General features: G+C 34.0%; 1 protein-coding gene across 3 annotated transcripts in view; it reads left to right on the top strand.

Moving 5' to 3' along the window:
* Positions 1–5,200: 5,200 nt before the first annotated feature.
* Positions 5,201–16,145, top strand: part of syt14a (synaptotagmin XIVa) — a 70,072-nt gene continuing 59,127 nt past the window's right edge. For all 3 annotated transcript variants that reach the window (XR_015506105.1, XM_087279535.1, XM_087279534.1), the window contains exon 1: positions 5,201–5,226. Coding sequence is in view for 2 of the 3 variants with exons in the window: in XM_087279535.1 (XP_087135661.1) it covers positions 5,214–5,226 (13 nt within the window). In the remaining variant the exon portion in view is untranslated. The remainder of the gene's footprint in view (positions 5,227–16,145) is intronic.

Raw genomic sequence — 16,145 nt, 5'->3', positions numbered from 1 at the left:
ACTGCACATGTGCACTGCTGTCCATGTGGCATACAAAAAAATGGGAATAATCCTGTATCCACTGTTCCAAGCTCCAGGTTCACTCCTTTTGTGTTCATTTTTGGAACTTTCAACTTTGGACAAAGATGATAATATGTTCTATGATTGATCCCCCCTATAAGTAGCAGAGTGTGCCACATTTCTCCCATAACCATCCTAATGTGAGTTGTATCACATTGGACCTTCTGTTGGCTCTGACCAGATGGGATTGCAATGGTTACCCTTGTGGATGAGATTTTGGAGTTACAGCCTGACACACTAGTGTGTCATTTATTTTTTCCACAGACCACTGAAAGCTGCTGACCAAGAGAAACCTACCAGCTTTGTATTAATGATTAGGCCCTTTAGTCTTTATTCTCACACCTTTTTGCTGCATTCAGACTTTTCAGATCTTAAAACATGGTCTTGTTAGGAAATGATCAACAATATTCACTTCGCCTAGTCATAAAAAAAAAAGAATTGGCTTTTTAGTGTATGTTTTTAGAAAATCTCTTATGCTCCTCATGCATTATTAGATATGCAACTACACTAATCAGCATAATGTACAATTTCTAGATGCTATTGAGGTTTCTCTATACAGCTTCTGTGTAGGTTAGTAGACACTTAATGGTTTCTTCTTTAGAAAGCTGTCTACAAGGGGAGACTGTCTCTGAAACTAACAGTTCTATCTTGTGATAGCTTATCTTTTTCCCAGAAGAACTCAAGCGACTCGTCTTTGGGACAGAAACAGACACGGTTTGTAAGCTCATCTTTTACTGGTTTCCAAATCCTGGCTTCTGTGCCCTAAAAAAGCAAAGAAAGTCTGATTTTTCTTAGTCGAATGTGTTTGGTTTTTTAAGATAAAATGCTTGGTTGTTTACCTGACCTCTCTGAGAGAGAAGAGCACGGTTGTATTGATTTATCTGAAGAACTGATCAATCTACCTCTTCATGTCTCCTTCAAACTGAAAGGGTTAATGCGTGTCTGAGTGTTTCTATGACAACACAGATGAGACTGATGGGCGCAAGCTTTTGGACGAGGCGCTCCGTTCGGAATCCAAAAATAACCACACACAAAACAACTCTAAAGAGATGGTAAGCAAGAGGAAGAGGAGGTCAATAATTGATAGAGAAGATTCTGCCCAGACATCCAGACCACGCCAGATGTAACCTTCCACATTGACTGTTACTAAAATGTTAGATTTGAGCTAAAATAGATCTAATCCACAAACAGTTTGACATTTTTAATGCATAAAAAAGACGTGCGATAGAAGTTTCTGTCTAAAAGGATTGCATATTTTTATTAATAATTACCAGCGTGGACAGACATTGTTTTCATTTATTACACTTTAAAATATCAGATGTTTCAACTCAAATTTGGGTAAAATGTGGAGTGAAATTTAGTTAAAAATGACATTTATAAATTTAATACACACTACTGTACATTTTTAATGTGTTCAAATGTTTATTTCAGTGCATATAATTTATAAAGTCCCTTCTATCAACAGATAGTGTCCTGGTAGAAAACCTCATGAAGTACACTCATTCAGGGTGTTAAGTAATATTTAAATAAAACATTAAATATAAATAATCTTGCATAATTTTAATTGCTGTTTTCTTCTGTATGCTGCTTAGTGATTTTTAGATGTTGACATGCCAAAGCAAATTAATTTTTCTACTACTTACCAACAGATGGAAAATATATCCAATAAAACATTTTCAGTCTACTTCTGGATGCCAGAGATAAAATTAGATGGCTTTTTTTTGTCTCTGACCAATATACATCTACAACAATACATCTAACTATAAGCAAGATAAAATATGGAAATAGGATGATTCAATTAAGACAAATAATTGATGTAATTATTTTCACCATTTTAAGGTTTGACTTTTATGTGTCAATTATACACTTTTCAACCACTTTGTTAGGTACACCTTACTAGTATACCGGGTTGGATCCCCTTTTGCACAGAACTGCTGCTCAGTGGATTTTTTTTTTTTTTCGGACCATTCTCTGTTAACCCTAAAGATGATTGTGCGTGAAAATCCCAGTAGATCAGCAGTTTCTGAAAAAGACCATCCCGTCTTGCACCAACAACCATGCAACATTCGAAGTCACTTAAATCACCTTTTTCCCTCATTTTGATGCTTGCTTTGAACTGCAGCAGATTATCTTGACCCCGTATACATGCCTGAATGCATTGAGTTACTGTCATGCGATTGGCTGATTAGACATTTGCATTAACGAGCAGTTGGAAAGGTGTACCTAATAAAGTGGCCGGTGAGTGTATATTTAAGATACTTAAAATAACAGAAGGATATTTCAGGGAGTCTTTCAGAAGGAATTTCTTGTTTGCATTTGTTGTCCTTTTAGTTGCAGTTAGCTGGTGGCAAGGTGTACGTGTCCTCACATTTGCTCTGTCAATTATAAGCAAATGGAGAATAAATCAAGAGCGATGTGAGCAGTCAAAACACATTATCCCTATTTACACCCAGAGAGAAAATGGGATTCGAAATATTCAATCATTTCTGTGTCTCTTAATAGGCAGTGACATTTCTGTGATGATGCAGCTTTTGGGAATGGGAGTATAGATTACTTCACACGCATGTCATTAAACATCAGCCCCTTCCTCTTGTTAATGATGTTTTTGTTTATGCTTTTAGGCTGATATTAAATGTAAAGCGATTGAGATGTCCAATGAGCAGACGAAAAAGCGAATATGAAATGATTTTATAGGTGGAGAGCAAGAGTGATGGGGGCTGTTATTTCTAGCATGATGGCACGTGCTTGTGTTTTTAACCAGAACAATGGGTGCATGGCAACTGCTGGTAACCATGGCGACTTTTAAGGTTGCTGGACGGATTATAATAAAAGTGCCAGTATTGTCAGATTCACATCTGATGAAGTCCTTGTTGGTATTTCAGACACATTGTATTTTTTTTTCACTTGACACTCTGAAAGGACGAAGCTGATTTCCCAGATGTTTTTCTATCTCTCTCCCTTTCATCTTTTCTCTTGTAAGTGCTCTGAATGGCTTCTGGTACTTACAGAAATCTAATGATTATATGCCAGTTGACAGGAAATGCAGCAGCACTTCTCTCAGAACAGTGAAAAGCAAAGACAGAAGGAGCCTACTTGACAACAAATAATGTAATTTTCAGTCTAGAACATTGTTTCACAAATTGGACAAGGTTGTAATTATGTTAGCCGCAGGACATTTAAAAAGAAATTTCAGAATCAACTCAATATCGCTTCATGGCTTGAAGGGAGCAAGATAGAAAGTGATCTTTTTAATTGCTCTTGAATGCAGATGCTCTCTGAAGGTCACGCTCATTGGGAGCGATGCCTGCTGTTTTGGCTATGAATTTTTTAAACATCCCGGAAAGGTGGGTGAAATATATGCCATCAGTAATAATTGCAAATATTTGTTGCAGTTCTCCTCAAAGGTAAAAGAGTTCACACAGTGCTGCATTTAAAAAAAATTAAATTAAAATAATTGCTTTAAATTTTTAGGTTGAATCAAATTAACTTTATTCCAATGAACTTATATTATGTTAATCTGACTTAAAACAGCTTGCGTAACTTATTAAATTAAGTTAAAACATATTTAATTTAGATTAATAAGTTACAATGACCAAAAACATATGCTATCAGGACTAATTGATCGCATGAATGGCCTGTATAATCAAGGGTCTTAAAGAAACTATCACAAAACCAATAATGTAAATATATGAGTGATTAAAAGTACATTTAAATTAATTTGAGTTGGTTGTACAGCCTGGCCATGGCAGATGATCATTATTTAGACTGTTTGAATGATTTATTTTATAATAATATTATCAATTTAAATCATACTTTAATGTCCTGAATGCTTTGCCCATTGGTCTGCAAGAATATAAAATATGACTATAATTTTGTGAGATTGCTTTTGTTGTAGGCTGTTTAATTGGTTAAGTATCAGAAAAATTGGGTTATATTTTCATAAATATTCGAAATAGTTCTAATCCATTTATGTGCTTGAACTTTACTTGTCAGCACTAACAGTTATGCATAGAATATTAGTGCTGAAAATTAAATTTCATGCACAAAAAAATGAAATGAAATATCAACTATACGCAATTATTAAGCTGAATTTTATAAAATGTTAGTTTTTGTTATATTTGTTACACCATATGAATTTGTAGTTAACCTGTTGTGTGAATAGCCTACTTGTGAAGTTGATAAGCTATCAATTTCAATTAACGCTCGAATTCATATTATTATTTATTTTTGACATGTACATCACAATTACACTAGACAGCCAAATGCATGTGTTAAAGTGTTTTAGCAGACTTGCTAATTCTCAACACCTGTCCATGGCAGACTTGACCTAAAATGAAAATAAAAATAAAATAGATACATTTACACTATTATAAACATTAAAATGCATTATAAACATTATAATTATTTACATAAAATTGTTATAAGCCAAAAGCAAAGGTGGCATGATCAACAAACTAATAGTAAACCATTTGTTTAAACTACTTTTTAAGTACACTACTAAAACATTTATATTACTTTGTAATTTTAGGCTATCAGGTACATCATTTCACAATTTGGTTCACTTAACAGAAAAAAAAAAATTGATTGACCAAAAGAGTTACAAAGTCTTACACTTTGGAACAAGACAGTCACCACCAGCAATTGCTCGTGTGATTGTGAGAGGTTTTATGTATACTGATTAGATCTGAAAACAGTGTTGGAACATGATTATTTATATTTAAACATTTAAAAAAAAACAATATAAGCTAATTAAATTCAATAAAACGATTAATACTACAAAGGTTATGTTTACATAAAACCTCACAATGATGCAATCGCCTTAAAATCTCTAACTGCGCCTTGTATATTACTCCCCATGTACTCATTAACATATAACCTGATCAAGACATACTAAATATGCAAATTCGATTGATCGAAATCACATTTCCTCCACTGACTTCTCGGTTCGCGGTAGTTCCAACGTATAATTTAGTTTTTCAGCTGCTGTCACACAATTCATAAACATTATTATTGGAAAACATGATCAGCATCCAGCGAAGATCTCTCAGCAGAGGCTTTTCCGTTATTCTAGAATGTACCATCTGACGCGCGTCCCCCGCTCGAGCCCACCCCATCTTAAGTACGCGCCATGGTTCAGTCCAGACCAGAACATCATGGCGATAGATGGTAAGTAGGCCGATACCGCTCTCCCGCTCGCAAACTCACTTCTCTTTCCAAACACCCTCTCCTCGTTCTACAAGCAGTGCTTAAATGTCACTATTCCCGCTCTTGCTCTGGTATGCGGTGTTTTGTATGTCAAAGGGACGCTGGTGGTAAAGTTTGTGTGTTGTAGTGTGAAGGGAAGTGATTGTGGTGCTGAAGGAACAGCTCCGCACTGGCGGTTCCCTCTTCAACTCGCGGCGCTGTTTGATGGTTTCTTCCACTATAGTGCAGGAGAACCGGTGTTCATTGAGGAAATCTGGTGCTTTCACTTCTCCACGGTGGAGTGTGCCACCTATCTGATAGCCAGGCTCTTTTTAAGCCATTGTTTGTCTTTGCGTATTAATTTCAGACACTCATACAGGTTGCTCTATATGAGGCGCGGAGGCTGTTTAGCAGAGATTTCCCCGCTGAAGGATCACGTTGTTCTTTAATCTTTGATCTTTGCTCTTATGCTTAATGTCTATTTGCCTAAGTGTAACATTGGCTCATTTGACTTCCTTCTGACTCTTGCTGTTTTTGAATGTATGTGAGGTGTATGTTGTGTTCTGTATGTTTGGCTGAAGTTTATGAGAATGTTCTTTGGTGAGTGGAGATTGATTCTCATTTTGTGACCGGATTATGATTGTGTTAAAAAGTCTTTTTTAAAACCATAACTGCAAGCCAGTACCAACACACCCACGCACACAGCCTACACACACCAGAAAAGATGGAATATGTGCAGTGCTTTCAGTTAAGTTTAATAGTGCTGGAAAAGAGATTGGCAACTATTAAAACTAATTTGATCAGTTAATTTAACATTATATAAAATCTGTGTTTATTCTCAATTGTAAATCGTGAGAAGGATAATGTATGTTTGTACACTTTTAAAATAATTTTATTATTATGATTACATTGATCCAAATTAGATTATCAACATAAATCTATATTCATTGTAAAAATAAAAGATCAAAAGCAATTACATAAACAGTATACAGTAAAAATAAGAGCACGGTTCAAAATATGATTCACTTAGTTTAAATGAATGATGTTGATGCGAACAATCTAATTAAAATAAATATAGAAATCTGCTATTGTGTATTTAAAACACATTTTGTATAGAACTAAAATATAAATTGTTTTTTAAATATTTGTTCAAAGTGTAATTAAAATTGCATTTCTCTCTCTCTTCATTTTCTTTTCGGCTTAGTCCCTTTAATAATCTGGGATTGCCACAGCAGAATAAACTGCCAATTTATCCAGCATATGTTTTACGCAGCGGATGCCCTAGCTGCAACCCATCACTGGGAAACAACTATTCACTCCAACACTCATTCACGCATATACCCTACAGACAATTTAGCTTACCCAATTCACTTGTACCACATGTTTTTGGACTTATGGGGGGAAACTGGAGAACCCGGAGGAAGCCCACGCAATCACGGGGACAACATGCAAACTCCACACAGAAATGGCAACTGATCCAGCTCGTACCAGCGACCTTCTTTATGTGAGGCGATTGTGCTACCCACTGCGCCATGATGCTGCTATTATTATTACTATTTATATTATTATTATTATTATTATTATTATTTGATATTTCCTCCCAACAGATTAATCTGTACTATTTTTTAAAACAGTTTTATTTTTTTGATAGATTAGTCCCACTTATGCACAAATGTATTATTGTAAAGCATCCTGTAGAAAATATTAATTAAAAAAAAGATCTGTGAAGGGTGTTTGAATTTATGCTCAGCACTGTGCAGTATATTATTATTATTATTATTATTATTATTATTATTATTATCATTATTATTATTATTTTAATGCATGTTTTAGCTGATAAAAGCCAGTTAAAAACATTGTTAGCTGGTTTAGATATAAAAAAAAGGTTGACTAATTTGGTCAAGATTTAAAGCTCTAACTGGTCTAAATTGGTACATGAATAAATGTGTGATATAAAATTCCATACAGTATGAAAGAGTTAACATTTTGAGTATATATTGACATAAATTAACAAATGAGGTGTCAGTTTCCATATTTGATTTCACTTTTTAAATGGCAGAAAATGTATTTGCTGTTGACATAAAATCACAACGTAAGAAAAAAAGGAAAATTGTGCATGATTAATCATTCTAACATAAAAGATACATTTAAAAATCACATTGGTGTACTGAGATTTTTTTTTTTAAATATTTATCTTTTAATAGCCTGAATGGAGATTTTTGACTTTACTAGTATTAATGCATTTTGCTTCAATCTTGGGTAACCTTTAAAATAAGTGTACTACAGTATCCAGTGTTCATGCCTTTTGACAGATATCTTTTTAAATCTTTAAGAAAGCAAGTGGAAAAATTGTAATTTATATATATCCATTGTAAATCTTAATATTTAATAGTGCAGTTGTGTTTTGAGATCATGATAAACTTGTAATGGTTGAGAGCGCTGGTTATTCTGCATTGTACTGCAGCAGGTCAGCTAAGCGAATTGACACATTGACATCTAAACAGAGCTTTCTGCCCCAGGACAATCAGGTACTTTTATCTCTTTTCCTCTGTTGGCACAGTGAGTCCACATCAAATATTTACAGCACTTCCCTGCTGTTTTGCAGAGAATAAAACCCAAAATCATATTAGGACAACAGAAGAGCAGCGCATGAACGGCATGTGGATTACTGATAAGGAAAGAAAAGCATGAAAAAAAGGGTCTGTCGGGGCTTTGTTTCAGTGTTATCACTTCAGTAAAATGTGTTGCTCATAAAAGACCTCTTGCCTTTGTTCTTTTCTCTTTGGTTCGCATGAATCTCTTGTATGTAAAACTCAATATTTTTAACTGGTTATAAGGTAAACATCTGGTGTTTGGTTTAGATCATTGCTGAGTAAGTGTTTAGTGGGTTGTTTACTCTTCTAGATCGGTGGTTCCCAAAGTGTGGGTCACTTAATGATTTCCAAAAGTCAAATAAATTTTATTAAACTATTACAATTATCATATTTTGACCATAACCCACAGACAATAAAAATTGTAGTTTTTAATAGTAAAAAACTATATGCAAATGAAAAGCCGTCAGCCTTTAAATAATTTTTTTCAATAAATGCGGTATACAGGTGAATTGGGTTAGCTAAATTGTCCGTATGTGTGTGAATGAGAGTGTATGGGTGTTTTCCAACAATGATTTGCAGCTGGAAGCACATCTGCTGCTTAAAATATAAGCTGGATAAGTTGGCGGTTCATTCTGCTGTGGTGACCCCAGATTAATAAAGGGACTAAGCTGAAAAGAAAATTGAATGAATGAATGAATGAATGACTATAAAATGAAATGGTTGTTAGACAGTTGCACTTTTGTTGTATGGTCAATATGGTCATGTTTTTATAGACCTATTGTTGTGTGCGTGACGTTTGTATTTATGACCACCTCCAAGGAATTTAGAGGTTGCGAGTTACTGGCATTGCTATTTTAGGGGTTGCGGGTTTGGAAATCCCTGTTCTAGATAGGAATGCTATGATTATAGATTTTGATTGTACGATAATAGTCTGAGGAATAATCATGGTTTTGCAGTTATCATGCATTCATTGATTTTAAAACACTAGTTTCGAAAATCACATTAAAACTCCTTGTATTTTAAAGAGTTATTCATTACTGCTCAGTAACCAAATACGTAATACAGCTCAAATAATAATAAAAACATAGTCCATTTCTCTTTGGACCTAAAAATAAGTTTTAAAGGTTTGTGAAATTTAAACATAAGTAATGCTTTTACACTGAAAATAAATGACTGAAAAATTAATAAATAAACAGTATTTGTCTAATGTAAATCTGTCGTAAGTATTTATCATGTAAGTATTTACCTTTTAAAGAGAACAAATCATAACCTTAAAATTGTTAGGTTCTATCTGACATTTTTGTCAAAATTGAGTTATTGACATATTCTTATTAATTGTCAATTTATTTACATTATGGGATGTTTTTTATAAGTTGTTTACATTATAAGACTTTTTATTTAAAAAAACAAAAGTTAGACACACACTGTTAGCTATGCAATGCAACAACTTTGAAGCTCAATATCTCAAAATCATTCAGAATGCAGATTGAACCTTATTATTCAAAGGTGACGAAATGTAGTCAAAGGCTGCTGAACCTCTGTCTGAAAGACACTTTGGATCAACCATATTACAAAAAGTTTGAATTTTGAAAGTTTGAAATTTGCAAATTCTATACAAAATGTGAGGCTGATCGGTCAGTTCTTGTCACATGACTCGCGGTGCGCTCATGGTATTCTGAAAAGTTTAGATGGTTTTAACTTGATGCGTCTAGAAAGCACAAGCAAGTTGTGGCATGCACACGTCACTCCCAATATGCGGACAGAAGTGGTGCGCCTCCACTGGAAATAACAAACATGCAAAAGATGCAATATGTGAACAGTCCTTAGTTATTAGCATTAGCCATAGTTAAACCAGTGTGCGTGTGTGTTAGTCTTGGTGTACAAACTTGGAACTTTAAACTAGTACACAGATGGCATAACTTTGTTTAGTTGGAGCAGTTTTGTTCTGTGCCATTGTGTGATTTTACGATTAATTAACCAATTAATTAACCATGACAAACTAAATCGCGAATAATAGTAAAATTGGTTAATCGTTGCATCCCTAGTTCTAGATAATGTGATTCATTTTGAATGTCACTTTCATGTGAAGGACAAATTTGAAATGATTTTGGAGAAGCAATTCAACCATAGCCAAAAGATTGCTCTTTATTTTTAGAGCCGACAGGGGAATTTATATAATCTGCATTATTAACATTACCTTTTGCCAATTCACTTTGTATTAGCACAGCCTGAATTATCATAAAACCAAAATAAAAAAGTGAACAAATGTCTAGAATTAGAGTTAAAACCCATGTGAATTTTCTTTTAAAGTTGTTTTCATTTATTGCTGAGCTGGAGGAGTCTTACTGTTCACCAGTTCATAGTCTTGGTAGTCATTTGGCTCTCATTAGTGTGTTGCCTTGTTTAACCTATAAATGAGAGAATTAGCTTGTCAGAATCAGTTTACATAAGATGTTATGTCAGAGTACTGGAAACAACGAGTATTTTTAGGTTTAGCATTTTAAGATCCACTGTTTTTAATGCCTGTTTTTTCTCTAATTTGCTGTTTTATCTGTTTATGAATGCTTTTGTCAAAACACATAATGTAAACTCAGCATTGGACCCATTTCAAAACAAATCTGTAAAGATGTTCTGTGAAAGATTCCAAGTTTTCCATTGGGTTCCTGTGACATTTTCATATTAATTGCCTTTGTGTTTAACATTTAAAAATAGTCATAGGAGTGTAGAGTGATGTGAAGGTGGGCAGATGATGAGAAAATGCTCATTTTAAAGCAAACTATTCTGTTGAAGATGCGACTGGTTTTTAGTGACAAGAACTGATTTGATCTGCAGCGTTTTAAGACACCCCCCCCCCCTTATTTTTAACTATACACTACCATACCATAGCAAAATTTTGAAAGTTTTGAAAGCTTTTACGAAGGCTGAATTTATTCCACCAAACTACAGTAAAACATTAATACAATTGTCGTGATCTCCAGCTGTGTGTTCTTCTGTAAAGTGGACGCTGACAAAGGAAGTGCGGATCCAAATGCAGGTTTATTAAACAGAGATGGTCAGGCAAGCAATGGTCAACACAGGGGCAAACAGATGTACACAGAAAATCACAGGAAATAAGTCGTAGTCATAAACAGGCGGATGGTCAGTATATGCAGGCAGCAGACAACGTTGAAACAAACAAAACATAGCAAGGTTCAAACAGGCAAGGCAAGCAAGTAGTAATGTTCACAATACCATATAACAAGACTGAGCAAAGTCTCTGGGCTCTATTTTCACGATCCATGTGCAAAGTGCAAAGCCCAGGGAGCAAACGCATTAAGGTCGTGTCAGAATCCACTTTTGCTAATATAAGGACGGAAAAATCTGCTTTGCACTGCGGCGCATGGTCTAAAAGGGTTGAGTTTATTCTCCTAATGGGTTATAGGTGTGTTTTGAGAATAAACCAATCAGAGTCTCATCTCCCATTCCCTTTAAGAGCCAGTTGCGTTGCGCCATGGCACATTTGCTATTTACATGACGTAAAGTAAGTGACCCTTTTAGACCATGCGCCATGGCGCAAAGCGGCCATCCTTAAATTAGCAAATATGGATTCTGACACGCCCTGAAAGCGTTTGCGCCCTGCGCTTTCCGTTTTGCGCATGCACCGTCAAAATAGAGCCCTTAATGTCTTTGTAAGTGTGCTTTTTAGAATTAAAATTACTGTACATTTTATTTATTATAAAAAGTAAAAATGTCTCTTTTGATATATTTAATGCATCCTTGCTAAATGAAATCCTCTTTTTATGAAGAAAAATTATTTCTGACATTGGTAGTTTTTTTATTATTATTATTATGTAATTTATTATTTCTTTATGACTTTTTTAAGCTGCCATAATTAAACTTGCTACCACTTGGATAAAAGTTGGCTCAAGGATATTGGCTCAAATATCTGAGGGGGCTGATTTAAACTGGCGTAATGCTGAATAAGTCTCATATTCCCAGCAGGTTGTATAATATCTTTTGTTTCTTTCTCACTGGTTCTATCCTGCTGCCCGTGGGATGTGATTTCTCTCCTTGGCCAACTGTGGTTTATCCCAAAGAGACTCACACACACTGGATTTCTGAGTTAGCAGTCCACATGATGATTTGCATTTGTTCATATTTCAGATTTTTTACATTTTGCAACACTGATTTATTAAAACATAAATAAATACAAATGACTGTAATAAACTGGGAACACCATTGCATGCAATTTGGCCATAGCCAAACATACAGTATCATTTACATATACATCGGTCTTTAGGGGCATCTTGTGCATGAAATTAAATCTCGAGAGTCTGACTTCTGCAGAGTCTGTTTCATGACTCAGATCATGTACAGACAGAGCGTGAACTCCATCCAATGCAAAGTCTGAATACAGCGAGTAGATAAAGTCCCAGCAGAGTCCATTCACCATAACACACCCCCACAGAGCCCCATTCCCTCTCCCAAAGGCAACAGGCCAGGTCTAGTGTTGTGTTGTGTTGTTATTGTATTATCTTTTGTATGGTAGCTTGCATCTTAAATACACTGAATAAAACTCACAGTTCAGACTCTTCTATTTTTTTGCTTTCAGACTTTCTATAATGTTAAAGTTGTGGGATTAACATTAAGATAAGCTCACAACTGGAAGTAAAGTCGCAATTATAAAAGATGAAAATCACAATTGGAAGATGTAAACAGAATTACTAAAAAAATAAAGGCAGATTTACTACAAATCCTATAAACTTGCAATGAAAAAAAACTATTTTCCCCCCACAAAAGATTTTTATATTGTGATGTTTTGCCTGCTGTATTGACATTTTCTCCATTGAATAAAAGTGTTGCAATTATGAAAAAAGGCAGAATTGTAATGAAATGTAATGCTGAAAAGCCAGTATTGTCAAAAAAATGACATTGAGCTGTTTGTTCAAACTATTATTTATAGAAAATTGAGGGGGGGGGGGACTACTTAATTGTTTAATGTTCAATCCAGTTGAATTTGTAAAAATTAAATTACCTTAACTCCCTCATTTTGTCCCAACACAAATTGATTGTGTATATTGATGTCAAATGTAGAATTCAAAGAAAAAAGTCAGAAATCAAATTTATATCCCAAATTTATTAACCTGTTAGCCACCACTCCGTTTTGGGACTTTATGCATACCTAACTTCAAATAGTAGCTGTTCTTGACCCCAGTAAGCTACACACAAAGAATAGACATCATTGGAAAGAAAATACATTATGAAAAATTGTACTCTGTTTAATATTAGTTTTTCCATATACAAACACATGAAATCGGTCATGTAATAATCTAGAAAAAATGCCTTGAAAGCCAAATGTCTCATGACTCGAGTTTATAATTTGATGAAGATAATTTGCTAAATGAGATTCCTGCAAAAAGTTTTCGGAGACAATATAGGTGTCTTTCTCCCTCTCATCGTCAGAGGCACTTTCTCAAACTAAAACAGTAACAGTTGCTGAATAATTTGAGCTACATTCACAGTTCATGTATCTTTGGAAAAAAGACACTTTGGGCTTCATCTAGAGCAGGGGTGTCAAACTCAATTCCTGGAGGGCCGAAGCCCTGCAGTTTAGTTCCAACCCTGCTCCAACACACTTACCTGTAGGTTTCAAACAAGCCTGAAGGACTCAATTAGTTTGATCAGGTGTGTTTTATTAGGGTTGGAACTAAACTGTGCAGAGCTGCGGCCCTTTTGGAACTGAGTTTGACACCTGTGATCTAGAGTTTATAAAGCTATGTTATATGTTATTAAAACTTTTTATTATTTTATAAAGAGCTAGCTAGCTGCATATTTCAATTTGGCACTTAAGATTGCAAGATACAGTCAAGCTCGAAATTATTCATACCCCTGGTAAATTCTAAGTTAAAGTTTTTGGTCAAATGTAAATAAAAGCTGAGAATTTTTTACACAATGAAGCCTCTTGTACATTGTCTTATCTTTAGGGAGAAGCCTGTGTCATTTCCAGTCAAAAAAAACAACAACTTGCTGGTTGAATAAAATAGGTTTAAGTCAGAAATTGTCAGTAGTATGAATATTTTTGGCATTGACTGTATATACAGTAGCCAGATTTAATAAACACCAATAAACTCACAAATCTATTTCCCCTACTTTCTGTTTTCAGTTTGAGATTTTGAGGTTGTCACAATTTTCATCTTAATTGCAAAAAGTCAAGAAAAAGGAGACGATAGCAAGAGTTGTGACATGTAACCTCAGAATTGTGTAAAAACAAAAATCACAATACTGTTTTATTTCTAAGTAAAACCTTTTACTTTATTTATGATTTTCTTTTTAAGAAATTACATCACAAAGTTCCCTTTTTTGCTCTCACCTTTGTGACTTTTATAGATTCTTTTAAAATTCTGACTTTATTTTCTACAATTCTGAGACATCAGTCAGAACATATAACAGTTGGTATAAAAGTTGCATTTACTTTATTATTATTATTATTATTATTTTTTTTTTATTTATTTATTTTTTATTATTATTATTATATTCAGACATAAAAAGTGACCATACAAATGGGTGCTGCCTGAGGCATCTTTTAATATTTTGTGATTAATAAAGCGAACAAGTGAGTTTTGGTCCAGCATTTTTCAATTCTTTTCCAGTGCTTATGGAACCTATATGCAACCTGACTACAATTTGGCCATTTTTGGATATTCTAATATAATGGACAAATCTCTGAAGGCTCCCTGTTATAAGAGAGGATTGAACGAGCTGCATTATATCATTAAAATGGAACAACTATGTGTTGAAACTTCACAAAAAAAAAAAGTTGAAATCACATGGGGACCTATTTTAAGACTCTTAGGAATTTAGCATTTAAAGTTTGTACGTTAACATTTCTAACCAAAATATTCATGACACTGGGTTTGTACAAATGTGAATATTGTCATCTTTTGTTTATATGTTTATGCTACATATGTTGTGTTATAGTTATATATTAGAGCTGTCAATCGATAAAAAAAATAAATTAATCAAACTTTTTTTTAAATTAATCACGATTAATCACATTTGAAAGACTGTAACTTGTAATTTTGGCTATTCAAATGTAAAATTAATATAAATGCAAGACAAAAACTATTTAAATTTAAAATATAATTGTTTTTTAGAATTTTTGTTTAACTTGTAACACAGATTTCTTCATGTAAACAACAAACCTACAATAAACCATCAAGATCCTGCATGGCTTGACAGCCATATTTATTACAGAAAATAAAACACAGGCATGTTAATGCCATTTGAATTTTAAAACATTCAATACCAATAAAGAAAACATTGATTTCCATGATGGATTCTAAGTGGTCTGCAAAAAATGCCAAAATACAGGCATTACATATTTGGAAAATGGAAAATTATAATAATAATAATAAAGTATTGAATACAAACAATTGTTCTCATTGCAGGGCTGGACTGGGACAAAAAAATCGGCCCAGGCATTTTGGGCCAGAGAAGCCCACTACATCAATTGAAATGCTCTCCATCTGTGCACGCCCTTGAATATGTTTACCAACTCCCACTCTATAAAAGCACATAAGCCATATATAGGAAATAACGAGTTGACAAATTAAAAACAGAATTTTTTAAATTTATTTTTATAATAAAATTATAATCTACACTGGAAGTCCATCTTGTCATACATCTTGTCTGTGTGTTTTGAGTGAACCTAATAAATAATGAACATAACAAAAACTGCCTGCTGATGCACAGTTAATGTTAATTAATAAAATAAAGATAAATAATAAAAGCAATGTGTCAGAGACTCTTAAAAAAACGTTTAACTCAACATTGAAACATCAAACGTTGCTAAAAGATTTTAGATAGTCAATCAAATGAACTTAAACAACTGAAAAATGCAACAAATATTTGTTTGGGCCCGAACCACAAAACTAAATGTAAAAAAAAAAGTTGCTTAAGTTTCACACTAGTTTGGTCATGTATAAATATCACTATAAGCATACATCATGCTGACAATCAAAAACACTATGTCATGATATCTCATGCGATTGTCTTCTGACTGAGTACATCTTAAAATACATTTTTTATAATTTGTAAAATAAAGACTTAAGGAAACAGCATAGGAGGAAGTTGCAGCCGGCTGTGGTGCAGATTAAAAGTTTTTAAAAAAAGTATATTTTTTAGGACAGATAGGTAACTAGATAGAATAGACAGGAATATATTGATCTGTGCTCCGCTGCACGCTGCAGAGTGCAGACACAAAAGGAAAATGCCTGCTCTCTGCTTCTGCTATCCCGCGCGTGAGAAACAGGCGTGACTCTCGACTCT

The sequence above is a fragment of the Danio rerio genome, chromosome 13, assembly GCF_052040795.2.
Source record: "Danio rerio strain M-AB ecotype USA chromosome 13, GRCz13ab, whole genome shotgun sequence".
NCBI classification, from domain to species: Eukaryota; Metazoa; Chordata; class Actinopteri; order Cypriniformes; family Danionidae; genus Danio; species Danio rerio.
The sequence above is the reverse complement of the archived record's forward strand: the minus strand, read 5'-3'. Positions and strand labels throughout refer to the sequence as shown.